General features: G+C 36.1%; 1 protein-coding gene across 1 annotated transcript; it reads left to right on the top strand.

Annotated features, from left to right (window-relative positions):
* Positions 1–288: 288 nt before the first annotated feature.
* On the top strand, positions 289–18,467 carry LOC129754953 (cytochrome P450 4g15-like). The gene is made up of 3 exons (XM_055751223.1): positions 289–1,118; positions 8,758–9,602; positions 17,810–18,467. Exons 1-3 carry the CDS (start codon positions 454–456, stop codon positions 17,968–17,970), a joined length of 1,671 nt encoding a protein of 556 aa, XP_055607198.1. The 5' UTR covers positions 289–453; the 3' UTR covers positions 17,971–18,467.
* The last annotated feature ends 3,699 nt before the right edge of the window (positions 18,468–22,166 follow it).

Here is a 22,166-nt window from a genome sequence, read left to right as displayed (position 1 = left end):
CAAAAATTGGTAATCTCTACCTGTTACTGTGAAAATCAATTAAATTGTCATTAAAAATTTAACGTTTTCATAAATTTGAATATCGACGAATTGACTGGATCGACGGTGGATAAGTTCAAAACACCCGCTGCAACAATGAATAAAAATCGGCAGCCAATAATAATAATCGACGACGGCAGCAGAGTGCAGAGTGCAAACTTGCTGCATATGTTTTGCATAGTTTGATTGGCTGTGGCAGTAAACTCCTATATAAAACGATCCGGATCGTAAATCACCAAAGTTAGTACAGTGCCGGTCCCAGAACCGCGTGCTGCTGTTATTTGTGCCACTTGCCATTTATTGGCCTTGTGAAGCAAGGATTCGGAAATTTGCTCGAGTTATAAGTGAAGGTTTTTTTTTAAGTTTATAAACTATTCGCAAAACGGTTGGCTCAAGTAGCCCAAGGGCTTCAGAATGAACGTGGTGCAGTTGGAACCGGAACGTACCGGGTTGGCCACTTTGGCCATGCCCATCGTAGTGCTTGTTACTCTAGTGGTGATGGTCAGTTCGATGTTCCACCTTTGGATGCGATCCCGACGATACGTGAAGCTAGGCAATCAAATGCCTGGACCTAAACCTTACCCTCTGATCGGAAATGCTAATCTTATTCTTGGGAAAACGCACGACGAAGTGATGAAAGTTGCCATGGATCTGAGCTATATTTATGGAAGTGTAACACGGGGTTGGCTCGGATACCATTTGATAGTATTCCTTACTGATCCGGCCGATATCGAAATAATCCTTAACAGCTATGTCCATCTAGAGAAATCCGACGAGTATCGGTTCTTCAAACCATGGCTCGGAGATGGACTGCTCATAAGCAGTGGGAACAAGTGGAAATCGCATCGTAAGCTCATCGCCCCCGCCTTCCACCAGAACGTATTGAAGACGTTCATCGATCTTTTCAACGACAACAGCCTGAGGGTGGTCGAAAAGATGCGCAAAGAGGTTGGCAAAGAGTTCGATGTGCACGACTACATGAGTGAAGTGACGGTTGATATTCTACTGCAAACTGCCATGGGTGCCAACCGAACCGGAGAGGATCAGGAAGGATTCGACTATGCGATGGCTGTGATGAAGTGAGTTTGAAGTGATCTTTTATGGGAAAAACGGGGAAAACAGTGAGTGGTGATCGTTTAAAAACAGCTGTGGAACAGTTCATATTTTGGAACAATTTAACGAGCTACATTGTCTACAATCTGAGTATTGGAAGAAATAAACATGATGAATCTCAGGGATTGAGATATAGCTCAGTTGGCAAGTCATTTGCTTCCTGAGCAGATGTCCGTGAGTTCGAGCCCAAGAGTCGAACACAGTTGTACCGGATAAGTTTTTCAATAACTTTCCGCCAACTGCAACGTTGATAAAGTCGCGAATGCCACAAAGATGGTAAAACGACTATAATCGAAACAAAAAAAAGGAAGAATCTCACTCGCTCTAAGCTAATATTGATCATTAGCTTACCAGAAGGTCGCATGTCAAATTTCAGCAAGATCTGCCCTTGGCGAGGGGTTGTTTAAGCCTCAAGCGTGAATGGGATTTTATGGAATTCTGCTCGGGAGGAGCCAAAAATGCTGATTTTTGATAATTAATTTTCTCTTGACTGGCCAATACTTTTTCATGGTAAATGTTCATAAAGCCTGAATTGAGACAAATGTTTTACCCGAAGACTACAATATGATCGGATTTGAAACAAAAAAGTCATTGCGGTTCAACGATTGTAATTTTGCCGCAAATTGTCTTCTAACACGCAATGAGTAGGTACATTTTACGCATTAACAAGTTGTACCAACATTTTTTTTTTTTCGTAAAAACAAATTTTTTTTAAAAAAATGCATTTTCTATCGCCCTAATTAAAATTTTAAATTTGGGTCGGTCAACAAAGCAAACGATTTGTTTTAAAATGTTTTAAATTAGTGTTATTGAAGGTAAAATTTGCAAAACACTTGAATCGAATTAATTTAAAATTTATTGGAAAATAAGTAGGGGATAAGTGGGAAATGGAGAAACGTGGACCACTCTCAATTTCTCAGATGTGTGTTGAGATAAAAATCTCAATCCAACTTTCATCGCCGTCGCTTTTTTTTTCCTGTTGGGGAGAGAGTCCACTGCGACCATTAAGTTGATCTATTGTGGTTTACCCCGCGTTATTATTTTTTACTTTGCTATGCTATTTGACACCCCTGCACTTTTGGTTGAAGTTGCAGTTGTTTACCGGTAGCACTACGAGCACACACATATCTAGGTAGGATCTCCAAGTGCAATCTAAGTTCCCTTGAAAAGATCCATCCACATGCATGTACTGCATCATTGAGGCGTACAATTCCAAGGTATACACGGCTAGCATTTCACTAATGCTAAAACCGCCAACCTTCATCATACTATGTATGCCAGGTTATGTCACGACCGGGATTCGATCTCATGATCGTTGGCTTAGAAGACAAGTATGCTATCCTCTAGGCCACGATCTGCTGGCGCCGTCGCTTTGCGTGAGCATATTTTTCTATATGTCGTTATTTTAAATACGCATCATATGCTTCTTTTATTTATCAAGCTTAAGAAAAAAAAAATACTTACATAATTAAATAAGTACCTGCTAATTGCATCGATGGGGAACCTAAAATTCAAAATAAAAATATTCGCATATGCATATGATCTTAGTTTTGTCATGTTCTTTCACATGGAAAAGGAATTTTTGGATGAAAGATCAATAAGTCACACCAAAGCATCCAATTTTTAAATCATAACTTGTGAGGAATCGTGGGCCACATTTTGTGGGCTACCTTGGGCCACCTATATGTTTATGTTTTTTTACACATTCAGAGCTTAAAATACGTTTTTCCTATCTGTAAAGTTTTTTAAGTTAAATTGAGAGTTTTGAAAAATATTTTGTCCATCCTATGTAAGGAATTTATTAAGTTATTAAGTGAAATATATCAAAAGTTCAATTTAAAAAATGTATCACATTATTTCACACACAAGTCTTCAGCGGCTTTTCACCTGGAATGCCGACAACTTCAATGCCGCGATATGACGAAGTGACAAACATCTATTTTTATCGGTTTTGCCATTTTGACTTCATTTTATGTAGTTTTTTATAAAGCTTTCAAATGCTCTGAAATTTTTTTTGATATTCCATATAGTTTTCGAGTAAATTCAGAAAATAACAAAGTGACAAATGTACCATTTTGACGCTGATGTGAATATTTAATATCCGGTAATCCATGGAAGAGATACGGAAAACTCTAATGCTAATAATTTTGAAGCGATTTTCTTAAAATTAACGACATATCCCTATCTTGACATGATGATATTTTAAAAGGAAAGACACCCCTTCCAAGAAATGGGGGGGTCCCATTGAAGAAATGTAAAAAAAATTAAAGCTATCATTTTTTTATTGTATCAAATTTGAAACAAAAATTTATACCAATTTATATATTTCCAAAAAAGGTTTAAACATTTTCCAGCAAATCAATTTCATGCAGATGTACTTTGAGTGTGGAGTTGTTTGATGATGAAATAGAAGAAACAATTTTTCCACAATCAGTACATTTTTTTACATTTTTTTAGTGTGTTTTTATTTATAGAAAATATCATGAAATATCATGCAAGAAGGATTAACATTGGTGCGCAATGAACTTATACAGAAAACGTTGTCAGATTTAAATTGAAATGAAATGTTGTGCATTAATTAGGATAAATTTGTCAATAGAATAAAAGCTCAATTTTAATTAGTTAAAATTCATCAAAATGCATTCTTTTTTCGAGCAACTTCCAAAAATCTTTATTGTTAAGTGCATGACTCATCCCCTTGACATAATTTGTTCGCGTTTTGCAGCCTGTTTTTGTTGTTGCTTTAGGTACGTTCGCAGCTGGTGGAAATTCAATCAAACTTAAAATAGGTTTAGATATTTTGTTCTAATAAATGAAATATTTTATTTCTCATTTATTGTTCCCAACATTTCTTCATACTCTTCGGTATCATCTAAAATACCTACCTCCTCGCTCGAATATGTTTGAATAAGTTCCAACGCACTGGCTATTCAGATGAAATAGAAAAAACTGTTTAATTATTTTTGATTCGGAAATTTGCAGAAGCCTACACTGACTACCATAAATAAATAGCAAGACATTAGACACTTCGGCATATAATCGTTAAAACAAAACTTACGTTTTTGCTCCGAAGTGACAAATGTGTATTTAAAACTTATGCAGGCAAAGTAAGGAGTTATAATCCGAAACGCTATATTTAAGATACATTTTAGAAAAGATTGTACAGATTCTATTTCGTTAAGAATCTTGGAGTAATGAATGTGAAGCTAAAAGAGAAAATCGTACATGCACAATTACATGCACAAACTCGCAAATCCAGATTTTTTTAATTATACATATCCTAAAATGAAAATTTGCAGATTTGGGAATATGTATTGGTCCTGTTACTGCAAAATATTAGTTAAGTTTCAAGAAATAACAAACGGATCTTAACAAATCCCTTAATTAAAACTGATACGATCTAGATACGCAAAATTTTCAGAACAATCCATTGGACTTCTGACTTTTTTATCAACCGGTCAATTAACAGAAAAGATGGCCATCGTCTGCTGTAACATTTTGTTTACCCTGGATTGAAAAACGTGAAAAATAACAACAGGAACCACAACTATACCATAACACTTATTTGTTTTGCTTGCTTAGAGGTATTTTAGCTCTATGTAAGCACTACAAAGGCATTCGGCCGAAACACATAAGCATTGATTAGGGCATCGGTTGCTAGAAATTTGATTCATATAGGGCTTTTTTTCGATGATATTTAGGTCCACAAGAAGAGTCACTAAAAAATGTCCGAGCCGAGTTCAATTCCAGGTCATTTTCGGCAGTAAATAATAAAAAATCATGTAGGAAATTCAACCAGAGAGATCCTTTTAATATGCATTAGAAAATATCAGCAAATGACAAATTCAGTTTCATGTCAGAAAAATACAGCCAAACAAAAATTTAAAAAAAAAAATTCTCAAATGGCCGTACTTCCTTTGAACGCCATTTACATTTTCCCAGCCTTTTGCCCGTCAACGCTATATCATCAACCAATGCTAATACAGTGCTTTTTACCCTATAAACAAGTCTCCGCACTAAAACAGCAGTTTATTTCACCAAATCTAATAAGATGCACAGAATCAAGCACTATAGCTGACAGTACGATGATGGGCATACGCGGGAGTAACACGAATAAGTCGTACAGAAATGGAGTAAAAAATGTTAACAAAATTATCCATTGGATAAAATATCCCTCCCACTACTAAAGAAGCGTCCAAGGAGGGACCCAAAAGGGCCTGTGGAACCGTCACAAAAAAAACCAACATTTGAGCAGAAGTGGTGCTAGTTTTTAGTGCTTATGGTTACTTCGGCACTTTTCAACTTCAAAGATTTCTAGAACCTTAATGTCTACAGATAATCATAACGCTTGTACATCAACAGTGTTAAGGTTGATGGGACATCAAATTGACGTAGGTAGTCAGAAAAATTATTGGTTTCACAAGTTATTTTTAAATTAACAAAAACATGCGATTTTCACCCAAAACTTAAAAAGGGGTAAGTTGCAACAAACTTAGCTTTTAATGAAAAATGAATTGGAAATGTTTGAAAATTTCCAATTTTCCATAAGGTCTAAAGCACAAATTTCAGTAATTTTTGGTTTTGTTCTAATTCAATTTTACATTTTTCTGTCGAAATTTTTTTTTAAAGAAAAAGCACAAGGGTGCTGCATACATTTAGGGGTAACAATTGATTCAAAAAGTTCTGCTAGTTTAAATCAGAAAAATATTTTTTATATGGATGAAATTTTTTAAATTAACAAACGCGTGATGCAAAACAAACATACTCCAGCATACGGAAACGAGATTTAATAGGTGAATCTCTGATTTGAGAAATGTTTTTACACCAACTGAGTTTCTGAAGGATAACAAAAGCAATACTTCCAGTTACTCAAAGATATTAATTTTGTAGAATTTGGTTGAGTTGTTTCAGAGATATAGAATGCCAAATTTTGGTGTTTAACGGCTAAGATTTCTTTGCGGTCCTTTATATGTAAATATGTTTAGCCTGAATAAAAAAAAGTTTTTTAAATCATGCTAACATCAAGAAAAATAATTTTGAACTTAGATGACAGATTTTCGCGATTTTTATTGGTCACTAGCTGACCCGGTGTGCTTTGCTACACCTTTCAAAATCGAATGATATTTTCAGAATTTATTCAAATTTTTATTGTTTTGTTAGCATTAATTTTTAACATAATTCATAAGCAACCGCTATAAAATGAGAACTGCAGCTGGAGTTTCGGACTGCAACACAAAAATATTTTAAACTAATAATCTGAATCTTGATCTTTAAATTTGTGTTAAAGATCTGATAATTTTAATCTGTTTCTTTAAGCTTCGCCCTAAAAAAGAAGGGGTCTCAAATAAATCGTACGCAAACAATACAACTGATAAAATATGGTTGGTTTTGATTGATATGTTCTGAATTTACGCTAAAAACTGATAAGAGAGCCACCCCTGTCCTTCTCTTTCCCCTTGTTGAATGCGTGATCTTAAATAATTATACCCACTTTTTACGTTCCCAAAAATCTTCTTGTATCAAAGATTGTTCCATTGGTTGATAAGTTTTTTAGGTTTACAACAAAATTTACATGGAACTTTTTCCTTTCTTTTCCTCTCTACACTGTAAAGCGTAAGGGTCTATAACAATCGTATATCTCGTAACCAAGTACCTGAGAACTTATGCTAAAAAAATTGTATTGGGCTCACCTCCCTCCTCCTATGTACCTATTCACTGAAAGAAGGATGGTTTTACAGATAATCATAGAATCATACCTAAATGATTTTGTTTTTTTTTTAAGTTTTGTCCATTTCTCAGATTTTGTAACAAAAAATGTTAAATGTAATGAATGGAGGGACGAGAACTTAATATTCATAAAAGTATTTTTTGTACTCAAAAATTATTTGATACCAAATTTTATTTCATTTGCTCTATCAATTCTCAAGTTATGCAAAAAAAATTTATGGTAGCCCCCTTCTCCCCTTTATATCTTTCCGCTGAAAAAAGGTGGGGCTTCACTTAATAATAGAAACATTTCTCGTATCGAAATACCCTCACATGCCAAATATGGTTCAAATTTGCTCGATCAGATCTCAAGTTATACTGAAAATTGTAAGGGGGACCTCTTCTCCCTCTTTTCATCCACCTTTTTGAAGGATTGAGGGATACGAAATATTCAAAGAAGCATTTCTCGTACCTAAATATCGTTCCAAGCTAAATTTGGTTCCATTTGCTGTTGTAGTTCTTGAGTTATGCAATAAAAATTGTATGGAACTTCTCTCCATCTTTCCTTTCTCCCCGCTGGAAGAAGGAAGGGGTCTCAAACAATCATAAGAACATGTCACGTTCCCAAAAATCCACCCATGCCAAATTTGGTTCAATTTGCTTGATAATTATATGAGTTATGTAAAAATTAAAAAGAGGGCCCTCCCCCCTCTATATCTCCCTACTGGAAAGGGGGAGGGGTCTCAAATAATCATAGAAATATGTTTCGTATCCAAATACCTTCCCATGCCAATTTGGTTCTATTTACTTTATAGTTTTTTGAGTTATGTAAAAAAATATGTAAGAGGGCCCTCCCCCTTTCAATTGCTAAAAGGGAGGGGTCTCAAATAATCATTGAAATATTTTTTGTATCAAAATACTTTCCCATGCCAAATTTGGTTCCAATATCTTGAATAGTTTTCGAGTTATATAAAAATTGTAAGGTAGCCCCCCTCCCTTCTTCCTATCACCCCACTGAGAGAAGGGAGGGGTACCTAATATTCATTGAAATATTCTCCGTTCCCAAATACCACCCCATGCCAAATTTGATACCATTTGTTGGTTGGTTCTCGAGTTATGCAAAAAATTGTCTTTTGTTTGGGAGGCCCCTCCTCTCCTTCCTGTTAGGGGGAAGGGTCCCAAACCATAATAGGAACCTTTCCCGGCCTCCAATACCCCCACCTGCCAAGTTTCACGTAAATCGGTTCAGTAGTTTCTGAGTCTATAGGGAACAGACACAAAGACAGACAGACAGACAGACAGACAGACAGACAGACAGAAATTCATTTCTATATATATAGATACTGTATTCCTTCGAACTTTCTGTGAAAAAACTGGCCTTCACCAGATCAGTTCTTAGATGGGGCGTACGTACTTGGCTAAACGATGGTACTTGAATTAATTGGCTTGATGTGACTCTCACTATAGTTTTAAAATTAAGTTTTGTTGATTTTGTTAGTTGCTTATTTTTGCAAAACAATATCTTCGAAAAATTTAATTCAACATGTCTTGAATGATATTGCTTTGTTTTGAAGACAACCAGTAGATCTGATTAGGTGAGGACACAATATTTTAACTTTCTACTTTTTCATCCTAAACCACGACCTCGTGAATACATAATTATTTTTAAAATTTAGCAGAACGATTTTTTAAAAAAATCGTAGCATATAATCTGAATGCCATTTAACATCGTACCCGAAACAAATACAAGTTGGGTTTCAATTTTAATTCCATTTGGACAATATCTGGTTGTTTGATATTTAGTTGTGATCAAGTATTCGGAAATTTACTATTTGCTTAAATTATCTTGATAGTCCTTAGTTTTCACCTACCATCATTATTTTTCATTATTCATTACAGGATGTGCGATATCCTGCATGCCCGCCAGATCAAATTACACCTTCGTATAGACCCTCTGTTCAATATGACCAAGATCAAGCAGGAACAGGAACGGCTTCTCGGCATCATCCACGGTCTTACTCGAAGAGTAGTCAAGCAGAAGAAGGAGATCTTCGAGAAAAATTTTGCCGAAGGCAAGCTTCCGTCCCCGTCCCTGTCGGAAATTATCGCCAAGGAAGATGTATCTAGCAAGACCAAGGATGTTCCAGTTATTTCACAAGGATCCTTGTTGCGAGATGATTTGGATGTGAACGACGAGAACGATATAGGCGAAAAGCGACGCTTGGCGTTCCTGGATCTTATGATTGAAACCGCTAAAACAGGAACCGAAGAGCTTAGCGACGAAGAGATCAAAGAGGAAGTCGACACCATTATGTTCGAAGGACACGACACAACGGCAGCCGGTTCCAGTTTCGTACTTTGCCTGCTCGGAATCCACCACGATATCCAAGATCGAGTGTACAAAGAACTGAAGCAAATCTTCGGTGATTCCAAACGGAAAGCCACCTTCAACGACACAATGGAAATGAAATACCTGGAACGGGTGATCTTCGAAACCCTTCGGATGTACCCACCGGTTCCGATCATCGCTCGGAAGGTGAACCAGGATGTGCGGCTTGCTTCACACGACTATGTGGTTCCATCGGGAACAACAGTGGTGATAGGAACCTTCAAGCTGCACCGCCGAGAGGATATCTACCCGAATCCGGAGGTCTTCAATCCGGACAACTTCCTGCCGGAGAAAACTTCCAACCGTCACTACTACAGCTATATTCCCTTCAGTGCCGGTCCACGAAGTTGTGTCGGTAAGCTGGATTTCTTTGATGCATTTCACTTAAGTCAATTAGACCACTGCAAAAACTGACTTTTTGCTTCCATGTTTGTATAAGAAAAGTGTATATTTTGTTCTAAAAAATCAACATCATTTTTGTTTCTCTGTGGAACCGACCCAACTGATGGTTTTTGTGCCAAATTATTAATTTTCCAAAGATTTTTTTTTGTTGGAGACCGTAACTTCGTATCTTATTAGGCAAAAAAGTTATTAGCTGTTTAACAGGGGTATGTCTTTTCGCATTGATAAACAATAAATTCAATTGCCATCACTGCTGGAGCCTAGCGAAGTATTGCATGAAAATACCAATACCTGCAATACCTCGCTAGGCACTCAGCAGTGATGTCAATTGAATTTATTATTTTTCTATGCCAAATGCCATACCACCATTCAACATCTAATAACTTTTTTGTCTAATAAAATGCGAAGTTACAGTCTTCGACAAAACTGTTCAGCGGAAAATTTCCTTTAGGAAATTTATAAATTGGCACAAAAACCATTAGCTGACTCGGTTTCACAGAAGAAACAAAATTGATGTTGATTTTTCAGTACAAAATATTAAATTTTTCCATACAAACCTAAAAGTTCAAATATACTCATGTAAGCGGTACTCAAAAATTCTGCAAAAAATTATGGATGAGTTTTGAACCAAACTGAAGATTTATAGACCCCAGGCTTCGAGAAGTTCAAAACTGACATCAAATTGACTCAGTCTACTGTGCAAAGCGGTTGAACAGCTCACGGTGTCTGGGCTAGAACAATTTAATCTATCGAAAATTTTTAACATTTTAACAGTTTTTTTCAAAGACAAAATCAAACTAATGTTAAAGCACTTGTTAAAGCACTTGTTTTACCTGAAGCGTTTATTAAGATCCATAAGTCAATAACATGCTCTAAAATGAATAATTCCGGGCAACAACTTTGTCAGAGACATTAAAGTGAAAGGAGTTGTTATGTCACAAACATAGTAATTATTATTTGATTATAAAAATCGAATTAAACTTTTCATCACTGATAATACCAAGACCAGAAATAGTATTCTGACGACTTTTTGATTGTAGAGCATTTAAATGTTCAGGATGGTTTATTCACATCAGTCTTCTACTGCTTTTCTTGAAAATTAATTAATTGAGTAACTTAGTCATTTGTGTTCTGTAATGTTAGTAATCTAGGTACAAAATGAATAAAACACAACACATCTTAAGCTTTTTAGGCTAAAATTATTGGCTTTTCAGAAGGTCACATACCAAGTTTCAACTAAATCAGACTACAGGAAAAGATTGCATTGAGCCTTCAATGTGAAACGGTTTTTGAGACATTTTGTTCGTAAAAAATCTTGATTTTCCATTCATTTTTTTTCGTTACTAGCCGACAACTGTAAATGATTGATTTTCTTGAAGCTTGATCCCAGACAAATAAATCACCCGAAGTACATGCATTGTATTTCAACCGCACCTTGTCGTCCAAAACGCATTGCCTATGTTAAAATAGCTGAGCCTTAAGAACTTTATGTCTTCAAATGCAAGTTGAATAAGTTAAATGTAAAATGTTAAATGCTGTGACAAGTATTCAAGGCATATCTACTCTACATAATTTCGTACACAGATCCTTATGAAAGCAATGTAAAGTTTCACTTTAGGCTGCGATTCAATCTTTAAAATTGGAAGCCCTCTAAACATAATTGCACAGATCTTCATTCGAAAAATACTCTCGAGGATTATTGAAACATATCGGGAAGAGTGGGGTAGAAATTCACAATGAAATACAACAATACAGCAATAAGTCACTCAAACCCCAACAACAGCCACCTATATTTTGGTATTTTTATACACATTTATAATTTAAAACCATTTTTCTTATCCGTAAAGTATTCTAATGCCAAATGTAGAGTTATAAAAAAAATTCTGTTAATTTTATTCAATGCGATAAAGATGAACATTTATTCTAAACAAGGAATTTTACCAAAACGTTCGAAAACCAGGTTTTTGAACACGTCAAACCGGGGTAGCTTTGATCAACATGAAATTTCCCACATAATCATCATGAAGTTAAAATATCTTAAAAAAATTTCTACGTTCAAAAAAGTACATGTTGAGTTTCGAATTGGGAAAAAATTGGTTTGTTTTTGAAAATTTCAGATGTAAGTAAAAATGTATTTTAAAAGTCTTGAAGTACAAATTGTTTTGAAAACTCGCAAATAAACACCCTTCCTGATGATATCAAAGCGTTTAGAAACAGCAGGTTTATTTCTGTGACAGTTCAACTTTTTTCCTTAGTAAATTAAAAGTTTTGGTGTTGTTTTGGTTGTAAAAAAATTTAGCCCCTTGATTTATGCAACATCATTATCCATCTTTCGATTTTAATTGTTGTTCGGTCTTAAACACACGAACTGCCTTGTAAATATTATGAAGGTGCTTTGTATCCTTTATAATCAAGAAAACTCATTGAAACCGTCAAAATAGAGACTGATCAATGTCACCCCAAAGCATCAAATTCCAAACAAAGGTGAAATCGATTTTAAAATCAAATTTCAAGTCGTCTAATAAATTTCTGTAACCATGTTTTACGTAGAAGTCCAGTATTGGTTTTAAAAATATGAAACATGCCACATTCCGCTTAAAAGTAAAAATAATCAAGAAATATTGAAAAAAAAGTGATCATTCTTACCCCGTTTTACGGTAGTCATTTCAATGTGCCATTTCAACGCATTACAGTTTTGAATCAACTCATAAGCATTGAATTTTGTTTGGTAAATTTTCATACGTTTTCACTCGATTTTTCATTAAAAACAAAGTTTGTTGCAAGTTACCGCTTTTTCAATAGTGTGATAGTCGTATGATAAAAACAAATAAAAAATAGCTGAAGAATTTCATATTTCTTCTGACTACGTCAAAATGGTGTCCCATCAACTTTTGATGCAAAGGTGGTATGAAAGCCTTTGGATATCAATTTTTTAGAAGCCATTGAAGTTGAAATCTGTTGCTTTATAACCCCAGTTTACAGTACTCACTGTACCGGTATTATCATTTTTGAAAAAAAAGCTTACAAAAAAAAGTTTATCAGAGCGGGTTTTTGCGCAACTACCTTTCTGTGATAAAATATATATTATTCTAAAAATTATCAGTATATGGATGCTTGCAAAATCCTGTTGATGAAGAGTATTGATTTGATATTTTTAATGCGGCTTTCAAAATGTGTTTTATTGAATGTTGGCTGCATTTTGTAGAAGGATGTATGTTGTCCAACTTTTCCTTTAAATTCAGGAAATACATATCATCTCATATCATCCAGAAAAAAACGCTTTAGAATTTCCTACCAAAAAAAGGTTTTTTTTTGAGTATATTTGAGAAAAAATGTTTAAAAAAATTTTCATTCAAAACGAAAGTCTTCTTTGAAAACTTTCTATTGATACTTATAAAACATTATTGATTGTCTACAAGTTGGAAAAATTTGGGCAAGTCTACTGTGCACATAACATTTACATTAGAAATTCATGTTTTCGTACAGTGTGCTTACAAAAATCTGCAAAAAAAAGTGCTGGAACCTGATTAATTTTTTGAATAAAAAAAAGATCTTGTAGCTCACTTTTCCATAATTTTTTCAAATTTTTGTTTCTCAATTTCATTTTGAACCCATTCTAAAAAGTCTCTTGAAACAATTATAAATCCAGGCCAAATTCACATTGTTTTATAAAAATTACCAACTAATTGAAATTTATTAAGCACTCTTCGTGAATAATGATGCCTCGCATAAAAAAAACTAGAATTCATATTTTTTTCATGAAATAGATTCTCCAAATCATTTCGATGGGTAGTTATCATTATTCTGGAATAAAGCGATATTTTCTAAAATTACATACAATTAATGTGATTTTTTTTTTTAAATGATGCAAAATTGTAGAACTTTTTAAAATCGACAATTTTTTGAGTTTTTAGTGCAAGGTATTTGATGAAATGAATTTAAAAAAAAAGTTAAGTTATCTTTTTCTCAATTAGATCAGTTCAAGAGAAAAAAAAAGTTTAAAGTTCTTAGTTAATCAGCTTTGAAAATAGAGTGCAATCAATCATCCGTAAAACAGACTAATTTGATAACTGATTTCCAAAAAGTTGATCTTGACAAACTTAAAAATACAAATATTTACGTTTTTTGACATTCTCTATGACACTTTAATGTGTTAGTAAAAAATTTTTATATTTAAAAAAATTATAAAAAAAAAAATTCAGACACGTTTCTCATATTTTTTCGATCATCATATTGTATTGCAAACCTAAGAATTATGAAAAAGTGAGATGAAGTTGTCTTCTAGAAAAATGCAAGATAACCTGATTGATAACTAGTAGGGTAAAGGAATTATTTTGGACCACATTGTCTAGCTCTCTTATCAAGTAACTAATCATGAAAAAATTAAAGCAATATAGTCAACTAAAATAGGTTAAAAAAATTCATGATTAGTTTCTTTGTAGAAGATCTAGACCAGGTGATCCATATTCAGTCCTCTGGTCCAAAATAGGTCTGTTAAAAGTTTTATCGGCAGTCAGAAAAATTAATGGTTTCATCATATATTAAGGCTGGAACAAATATCAATTTCTTCTTTTGTCATCATCTCTTCGAATTATCCAAAAAACTCGAAGGGGGGAGTTAATAAAGTTTGTAGTATTATAAGTAAATTTCGAAAAAAAATCAAATGAATTACAAGACCAAAAACAAATTGTGGAAGATGAGTATTATTGGACTTGTTATACTATTGATTTTATTGATTTTTTCGATAAAAAAATACTTGATTTATAGGTTTTGTGCATTGATTTAGGGTAAAATACCTAGCCTTCGGCCGTTAATAGACTGAAGTTTTCATTTTAATTTAGATTGAATCTATTAATCAGACTTTATTCTTTATTCTCTACCTTTTTTATTGGACAATAGTGTTTAAATAAAGTTTTTACAAACTTTTTACTAAAACCTCTAGATGGTCTAGTTTTCGACATTCAGTTTTAGTTTTCTACACTAAAAGTTTTAGTTTTCGACAAGAACATTTCCTCCTTCTTTGTTTGCAATGGAATATAATTTTTTGCACGGCGTTTTTACACCACTGATAGGTTTACACCATGGAAACAGTATAAACATTCATAGGAAGTTGATGGTCAAAAAATAGATAATATTTCAGCACTAGTTTTCGACTGCTTAAAAAATAGTTCAAATTCTGTAAAATGTTAGCACAAATTTTAATTAAATTAACAAAAATACTTAATTCAAAAGTTTATCCATCCATTGATTCCGTTTATGTTGCATTTATTAAATAAAAGGTAAATTTTTGAAATTTGGTCTTTGGCATTGAATTTAACTGGTGATTTAGAAAGTTACTTTAATTTAATGATTGACTTTTATTAGACAACAAATTTAGAATAATGTTTATGCCTAGCAGATGGTAAATAGAGAGAGCTAAATTAGAAAAATATGAACATATAAAGCTTGAGCCTACAATTAGGAATATAAGATTTTATTCAAAAATCTGTCGAAAACTAGCTTCTGTCGAAATCTAGAGTATCTACCCTAGTATACAATTTTGTTGCATACAAGCTTTCGTGCAATTAATTCCAATTTATTTGTTTTTCGCATAACCCCCCTCCCTCTTTGCGATGTTAAAGCTTCGAGTGACAAAAGAAGGATTTGAAAATTGATCCGGCCTTAATAGTTTCGAAAAACAAGCTCCAACTTTCTCCGAAAAAAGGGGTAACTTGCAATAAACTTTATTTGTAATGAAAAATCAAACGGAAACGATTCAAAATTTACAGTTTCTAATAAATTTGTGAAGCCATAAATCCCCCTTATTCTGCGCCGCGCGTGAGGTGACGATAGTCGAGCCACCCCAGTCACCCGATTCCAGTAGTCGCTTTAGGTGAGAAACGTCTTTTAGAATGAACTTTTTGAGTTCGCGTGCTAATCTAGTAGTCAGCTGAACATGAACCTCTGTCACATAGGCTTCGGGAATAAGGTGACAAGATTCACGTGACTCCGACTCGACTCGACTATCGTCACCTCACGCGCGGCGCAGAATAAGGGGGAAAGAATCACCAATTGCAGTAATTTTTGTTTTGGTTCGAGTTAAATATTACATTTTTTAGAAATAATTTAAAAAAAATGCATAAACGTGATGCATACATTTAAGGGTGAAAAATACTAAAAAAAAGTTTTACTGACTAAAGTATTTAAAATGAATGTTTGGATGTTTGCAAACGCGCGAGGTTAAACAATTCTATCCTTGCACATGAAATCGCGATTCACAAGGAGTCAAGTTAATTTCATTTTGATGCATCTTACCCTTGAGTGATAGTTGAGTTATAAAAATATTTATTTAAAAAAATTGGTGTTTGTCCGAATTTTTTTTTTACGCCAACAGTTTTGGTATAGGAAAACAAAACCAATACAAAGTTCGTAGGTGATATCGTTAAGACATTTATTTATATACATAGTATTCCGTCTCACGACATAACTTGACGAACATAATTCCTAAAATTCACTAGGTCCATGGCAACCGTTCTCCAATTTCTCGGGCACCCTAGACAGATCACGCTCCACTTGGTCTAACCACCTCGCTCGTTGCGCCCCCGCTCGTCTTGTTCCTACCGGATTCGTAGCGAACACCACGGACAGTCGTCCGGCATTCTCGCAACATGTCCCGCCCAGCGTATCCGGCCAGCTTTCACCACCTTCTGGATACTGGGTTCGCCGTAGAGTCGCGCGAGCTCGTGGTTCATCCTTCGCCTCCACACTCCGTTCTCCTGTACGCCGCCAAAGATGGTTCTTAACACTCGTCGCTCGAATACTCCGAGTGTACGCAGGTCCTCCTCGAGCAATATCCATGTCTCGTGCCCGTTGAGAACAACCGGTCTAATAAGCGTCATATACAGGTTACACTTCGTGCGAGGGTCTTCAAGTCTTCTCGACCGCAGTTGCTTGTGGAGTCCATAGTAGGCACGACTTCCGCTGATCATTCTCCGCCTGAGTTCACGGCTGGTGTCATTGTCTGCGGTCACCAGTGAGCCGAGATAGACAAAGTCTTCGACTATCTCCAGCTCGTCGCCGTCGATCGTGACCTTGTTATTACTGGACAAGCGGGTTCGGTCGGTCTCGGATACGCAGACCAGCATGTACTTCGTCTTGGACGTATTAATCATCAACCCAATCCTACCTGCTTCGCGTTTCAGTTTGCGGTAGATCTCCTCCACCGCCGCAGATGATCTGCCGACTACATCAATTTCATCGGCAAAGCAGATAAGTTAACTGGATCTGTTGAAAATCGTGTTCCGCATTTCGCCCACCGCTCGTCGAATAACACCTTCTAGCGCCACGTTGAACATCATGCAGGATAGACTATCACCTTGTCGAAGCCCCCTGCGCGATTCGAATGAACTCGACAATTCACCCGAAATCCGCACACAGCACTGCGTTCCATCCATCGTCGCCTTGATCAGTCTGATCAGCTTCCCGGAGAAGCCGTTCTCGTCCATGATTTTCCATAGCTCGTTACGGTCGATCGTGTCGTATGCGGCTTTGAAGTCGATGAATAGATGGTGCGTAGGAACTTGGTGTTCACGGCATTTTTGGAGCATTTGCCGTAATGTGAATATCTGGTCCGCCGTTGACCGTCCCTCCATGAAGCCGGCCTGATGACTTCCCACAAATCTGTTTGCTTGTGGCGTTAGGCGGCGGAGTAGGACTCGGGACAACACTATCGTTAAGCCAATCCGTCGGTATTGAGTAAATTTTTTTACGGCATCGAGAAATGTTAAAATGTCTTTTGCAGTCTTTTGATCTCTTTTGCTCGAATTTTTAATTTTTCTATGAGAATCGAAAGCTTTATGAAACTTGCTCAAATAATACTACGGTAACATTTTATTAAAATCAAATGTCAAATGTTTCAAATAGAAGTCAGAGCAATTGAAGTGTTCAAAACCTTTATTAAAACACCTTCTGAAATTTTCAAATGACAACAGTTGCTCGTGTACTTTTCTGTTTATTTTTTTCTGTGGAAAAATTTCAGTTTAATTTGGCATCGCAAAAAATACCAACTCTGACGCTTTTTTATTCATACAAATCTCGAAATTAAATATGTTTGATTATCTACAAAGCTGAAAATTTTGATAAATTGTTGATAAAAATTATCTTTTTTTTATACAACCACAGGTAGAAAATACGCCATGCTGAAGCTGAAAGTATTGCTTTCGACCATCCTGCGGAACTATCGCGTGGTTTCCAACGTGAAGGAAAAGGACTTCAAGCTGCAGGCCGATATCATCCTGAAACGCACGGACGGATTCCGAATTCAGCTGGTGCCTCGAGTGTAGCCAAATTACAACATCAAATTGAGAAAAAAAATACGACAAAACACAACCAACATAACCAATATCGATAATTTAAGCAACGGAACTGCACCGGAGCAGATAAGCGGTCTGATGTCGCGACCAATCTAGGCGCGCCACAACCAAATCCGCCACCAAAACCCTAAAAAAAAACCGACCCCTTGGCCATGGATTCTGGAACTACCCGAGACGAACTACAGCGCCCCGGTTCTCGGGCTGTCATTAATCGATCGTTGTCTTTAAACTTTATGATACTGTTAATTGAATTGTTCGGTTCTTGGTGAGCTACTTATCTAGCGGGAAGCAGGCATCTCAATGACAGCCCCTGGCCGTATCTGAACCTATCTTTTTTTCCTCGTAAGTTTTATCCTGTCGCAGCATTTGCCCTACTCAACAACCTCAGATATGCACACTGTCCTGTTCCCAAAAACTACCTGTTTCAATGAGCATAAATGAGAGATAATAAAACCTTCTCTCCATAAGTTCTTGCCGGTGCAGTTCATTCACGTCCGAAAAGTGGCCATTCAGTGTTGAGCGCAAAAAAACGACCCAACGACAACGAAAACGTAAGAACAAAAGGATTATCGAGAAAGGTACCTCGGCTTATCAATGAACAGCAACTGACCGAATGACTGACTGACTGACTGGGTCAATCGATGCCCCTTTCCTTGACCGAAACTCTTTTTTCGTCCCACAAAAAAAAAAGTTTTTTTTATTTGTTTTTGACATAAACACCGTTAAATGAGTGGCTCTTTAAGATAACCCCGTCTGCTGGAGTGTGATTGTTTGTTTGGATTCTTATGCTGCGCCATGTTTGAGCGGAGGACACTTGCCAATTGATAAAGTTGTTGCAGTTCAGCAGGCGCCCTGGCGGAGCGTTTAAAGTGGGCTGTAAATATTTTGGTCGGTAAGCATCACACAGAATGGAGGGCTTTTTTCGGACTAGCCGTTTGATGTGGCTGACTCCCTCCCGACCGAAACTGACCGCGTGTTTTTGTTTTCTCGGAAAACAACTATCTCAATGAGTTTGTGACGGTTGTAAACTTATCCACATGTTCGGATCTCCGCTCAAGTAGTCCTCTGGGATATTTGATTTGCGTTTGCTTTGTTACAAAACTAAAAGTCAGACTTTTTCAGAACATACATATGCTTTTGGAGGTGTTTAATTATACTAGCATAAGGATTTGAAAAGCTAGTTAAGCTAGGAACTCAGTTTGATTTATTTAATTCTCCTTATAATAGAACAAGCGAATTATCAAAGTTTTAAAAACCCATCATTTTATAAGTAAAGTAAAGGCAGTTTGTGACAGTTTATTAACCCAGTATATATGAATATAAATACATTCTCATGTAGAACTCCAGATTTCTTTTGGAAAAATCCAAAATAAACTATTTAATATTAATGAAATTTTTTTTTCCTGTTGGGGAGAGAATCCACTGCGACCATTAAGTTGATCTATTGTGGTTTACCTCGTGTTATTATTTTTACTTTGCTATGCTACTTGACACCCCTGCACTATTGGTTGAAGTTGCAGTTGTTTACCGGTAGCACTACGAGCACACACATAACTAGGTAGGATCTCCAAGTGCAATCTAAGTTCCCTTGAAAGGATCCATCCACATTGCATGTGCTGCATCATTGAGGCGTACAATTCCAAGGTAGTATACACGGCTAGCATTTCACTAATGCTAAAACTGCCAACCTTCATCATACTATGTGTGCCAGGTTATGTCACGACAGGGATTCGATCTCTTGATCGTTGGCTTAGAAGACAAGGATGCTATCCTCTAGGCCACGATCTGCTGGCTTTTTATTGACATTACTTGTGAACGTTCAGAGTTCTAGTTTAAGGAATTTGTTTTATTCAAAATCTTTCCTGCGAGCAATTAAATCATAGTTTATTTATAAATGGGAAAGTTATATTTAATTTTTTTTTTAATTTATTTAAAGATCCTTTGTTTTACATTCGGGTCTGGAAAAAAAAGTGAAAAACAATAAGAAATTAACATGACTTAAACATATGCCTAAATTGCTAACACATATTAAATTTTGTCAAATATTCCTATCCTTTTGAGAAAATCTATCATTTTTAGCGCCCTATCCTTATCATCAGCAAAAGCTTCTCTCAGGTTCGGTGATACTCCTATGTCCTTCCAATCTTGGTTTAGTACTTCACTATTTTCAATTATATGTTTAACAATATTTAAATTCGTGTATTTTCAAAAGCACCCACTTAATCAAAATACTTCTTACACCCCCAAATCAGACTCTACTCCAAAAATGAACTTTCTTTGAGGTGGAATTATCGGTATAAGATTCTATGCGGGACCGGCATTAACAAGTTTTCTGATAACTGGCATTTTCCTCCCAGCGCAACCGCGTTGCATATTTATTTCTGAATTAAACCGAATAAAACATATCCCATATCCCATGTCCTATCCGAAGGTGCGTAAATTCGCTTCAGAAACAATCATTCGGCTGATTTCTTCTAATTTTAACTTGTTAAGGGCCGTTCAGAAAAATGAGATTTTACCCCCTCCTCCCCCCCGTGAACAAGCGTTGACATTTGGCAAACCCCTACCTCCTTCCGCGGATGTTCACGTGGACAGATTTGAAATTGTTTTCTTTTATCTAAATGTAATTTGACAGTTAGAAAACATTATTTTTTTGCTTTTTGTTCTTGAAATGGCTTATTTTGAAAAAAAAAAAAAAAAACGAATAAGCATTTCCTGATACAAAATAACTATCAAATTTTTAAATTTTCAAATTATCATATTTGTCACTTGCTTTCAAGTGGCTACCAATTGTTTAAACATCTTAATATTTATTCGCCTTTAGAAAATAATTTGAAAGTGAGTATATCCACGTGGAAATGATCCAAACCCCTACCCTCCCTCTCCGTGGACAAGCGTGGACATTTCCATACAACCCTCCCTCTCCCCACTAAGTTGTCAAAGTGGTATGTAAAGGGCCCCTTACCAGCAGTATGGAAGGGGCATCGTGACACCCGAGATAGTCTCAGCTAAGCATCGAGCTACGTTGCATCGTCGGACGAGGAAACATACCCTAGACAGAGAGAAAGCAGACCAGGTGTTAGTTGGAGGATTCACGACTCAGTGATCCAAAGTGCAGACAGAAGAATGGGGAAGTGGCATCTTACGTTTTACAGCGATTCTTGGCACAGGCACTCGGGGATTTCTTACACAAAGCATGTATCGAATTCCTGAGGATGTACTCGAGGAACGGATCCGATACATGTTTTGCAATCCCTGCAAAGACCAAGGAAGCAGCATCGTAACGAAACGTTTTTGGCGTTTATGATGGAGTTGGAAAGGTTAAATAAAATGCTGTCAAACCTTTATGATCAACAGAGTTTTTTTCGAAATCATTTGGAACAACATGAGACCACATTATCGTATTTGGTTGACGTTGAGAACAGTGACTGATATTTGCAAGCTAGCATTCTATGCACATCGCATTGATGCTAACGATCCTGCGTTCCATGGTTCTGGGAGTCAAAAACGAGAGGGAGGTTCGAATCTACATAACCTGGAAACTGCGGACAAATCGGTCACGATTGACTCGAAGTATTCGTGGTACGAGATGAGTTTGACCGGGATAGAAGTCACCAGACGAAACCAATAGTAAAACCATAACTGGCGGAAAAATCAAGTATGACCGTGAAACCTGTTTCACTCTGTTGGAATTGCAGAAAACAAGGGCATACGCAAAGAGGAAACGTAACGTCAACGTAAAGAGGAAAAAAGGATATTTTGCTACATTTGCGGAAACCCTGGGAAGACGTCCCAGTTCTGCGACAGTCATCCTAAAAGCTCGAAGGCACATATGGGAAACTAGAAGTGGAATGCAGCGTAGGGAACGACAGCATTCCAACCACTAATCTAATTCCCGAAGACCCTTTTGAAGATCCTTTTGCTAAAGCATGGGAAGTTAATGTTCAAACTGAAACATGTCCTTACATATCCGTAAGAATCTTCAACACTCAATACGACGCGCTGTAAGAGAGGCGCTAGCGTGAGCGTCACCAGTCCAACAGATATTGCCACGAAAAATGGACTTAAGTTACACCCAAGTCCTTTGTCATTGCCAATAAAACAGTCCACGAGTGCTTTGGCTATATCCAACTACCAATCGAGTTTCGGAGAATTACAAAAGTTAT

The sequence above is a fragment of the Uranotaenia lowii genome, chromosome 1, assembly GCF_029784155.1.
Source record: "Uranotaenia lowii strain MFRU-FL chromosome 1, ASM2978415v1, whole genome shotgun sequence".
Classification (NCBI taxonomy): domain Eukaryota; kingdom Metazoa; phylum Arthropoda; class Insecta; order Diptera; family Culicidae; genus Uranotaenia; species Uranotaenia lowii.
This window is presented reverse-complemented; position numbering and strand designations above follow the sequence as displayed.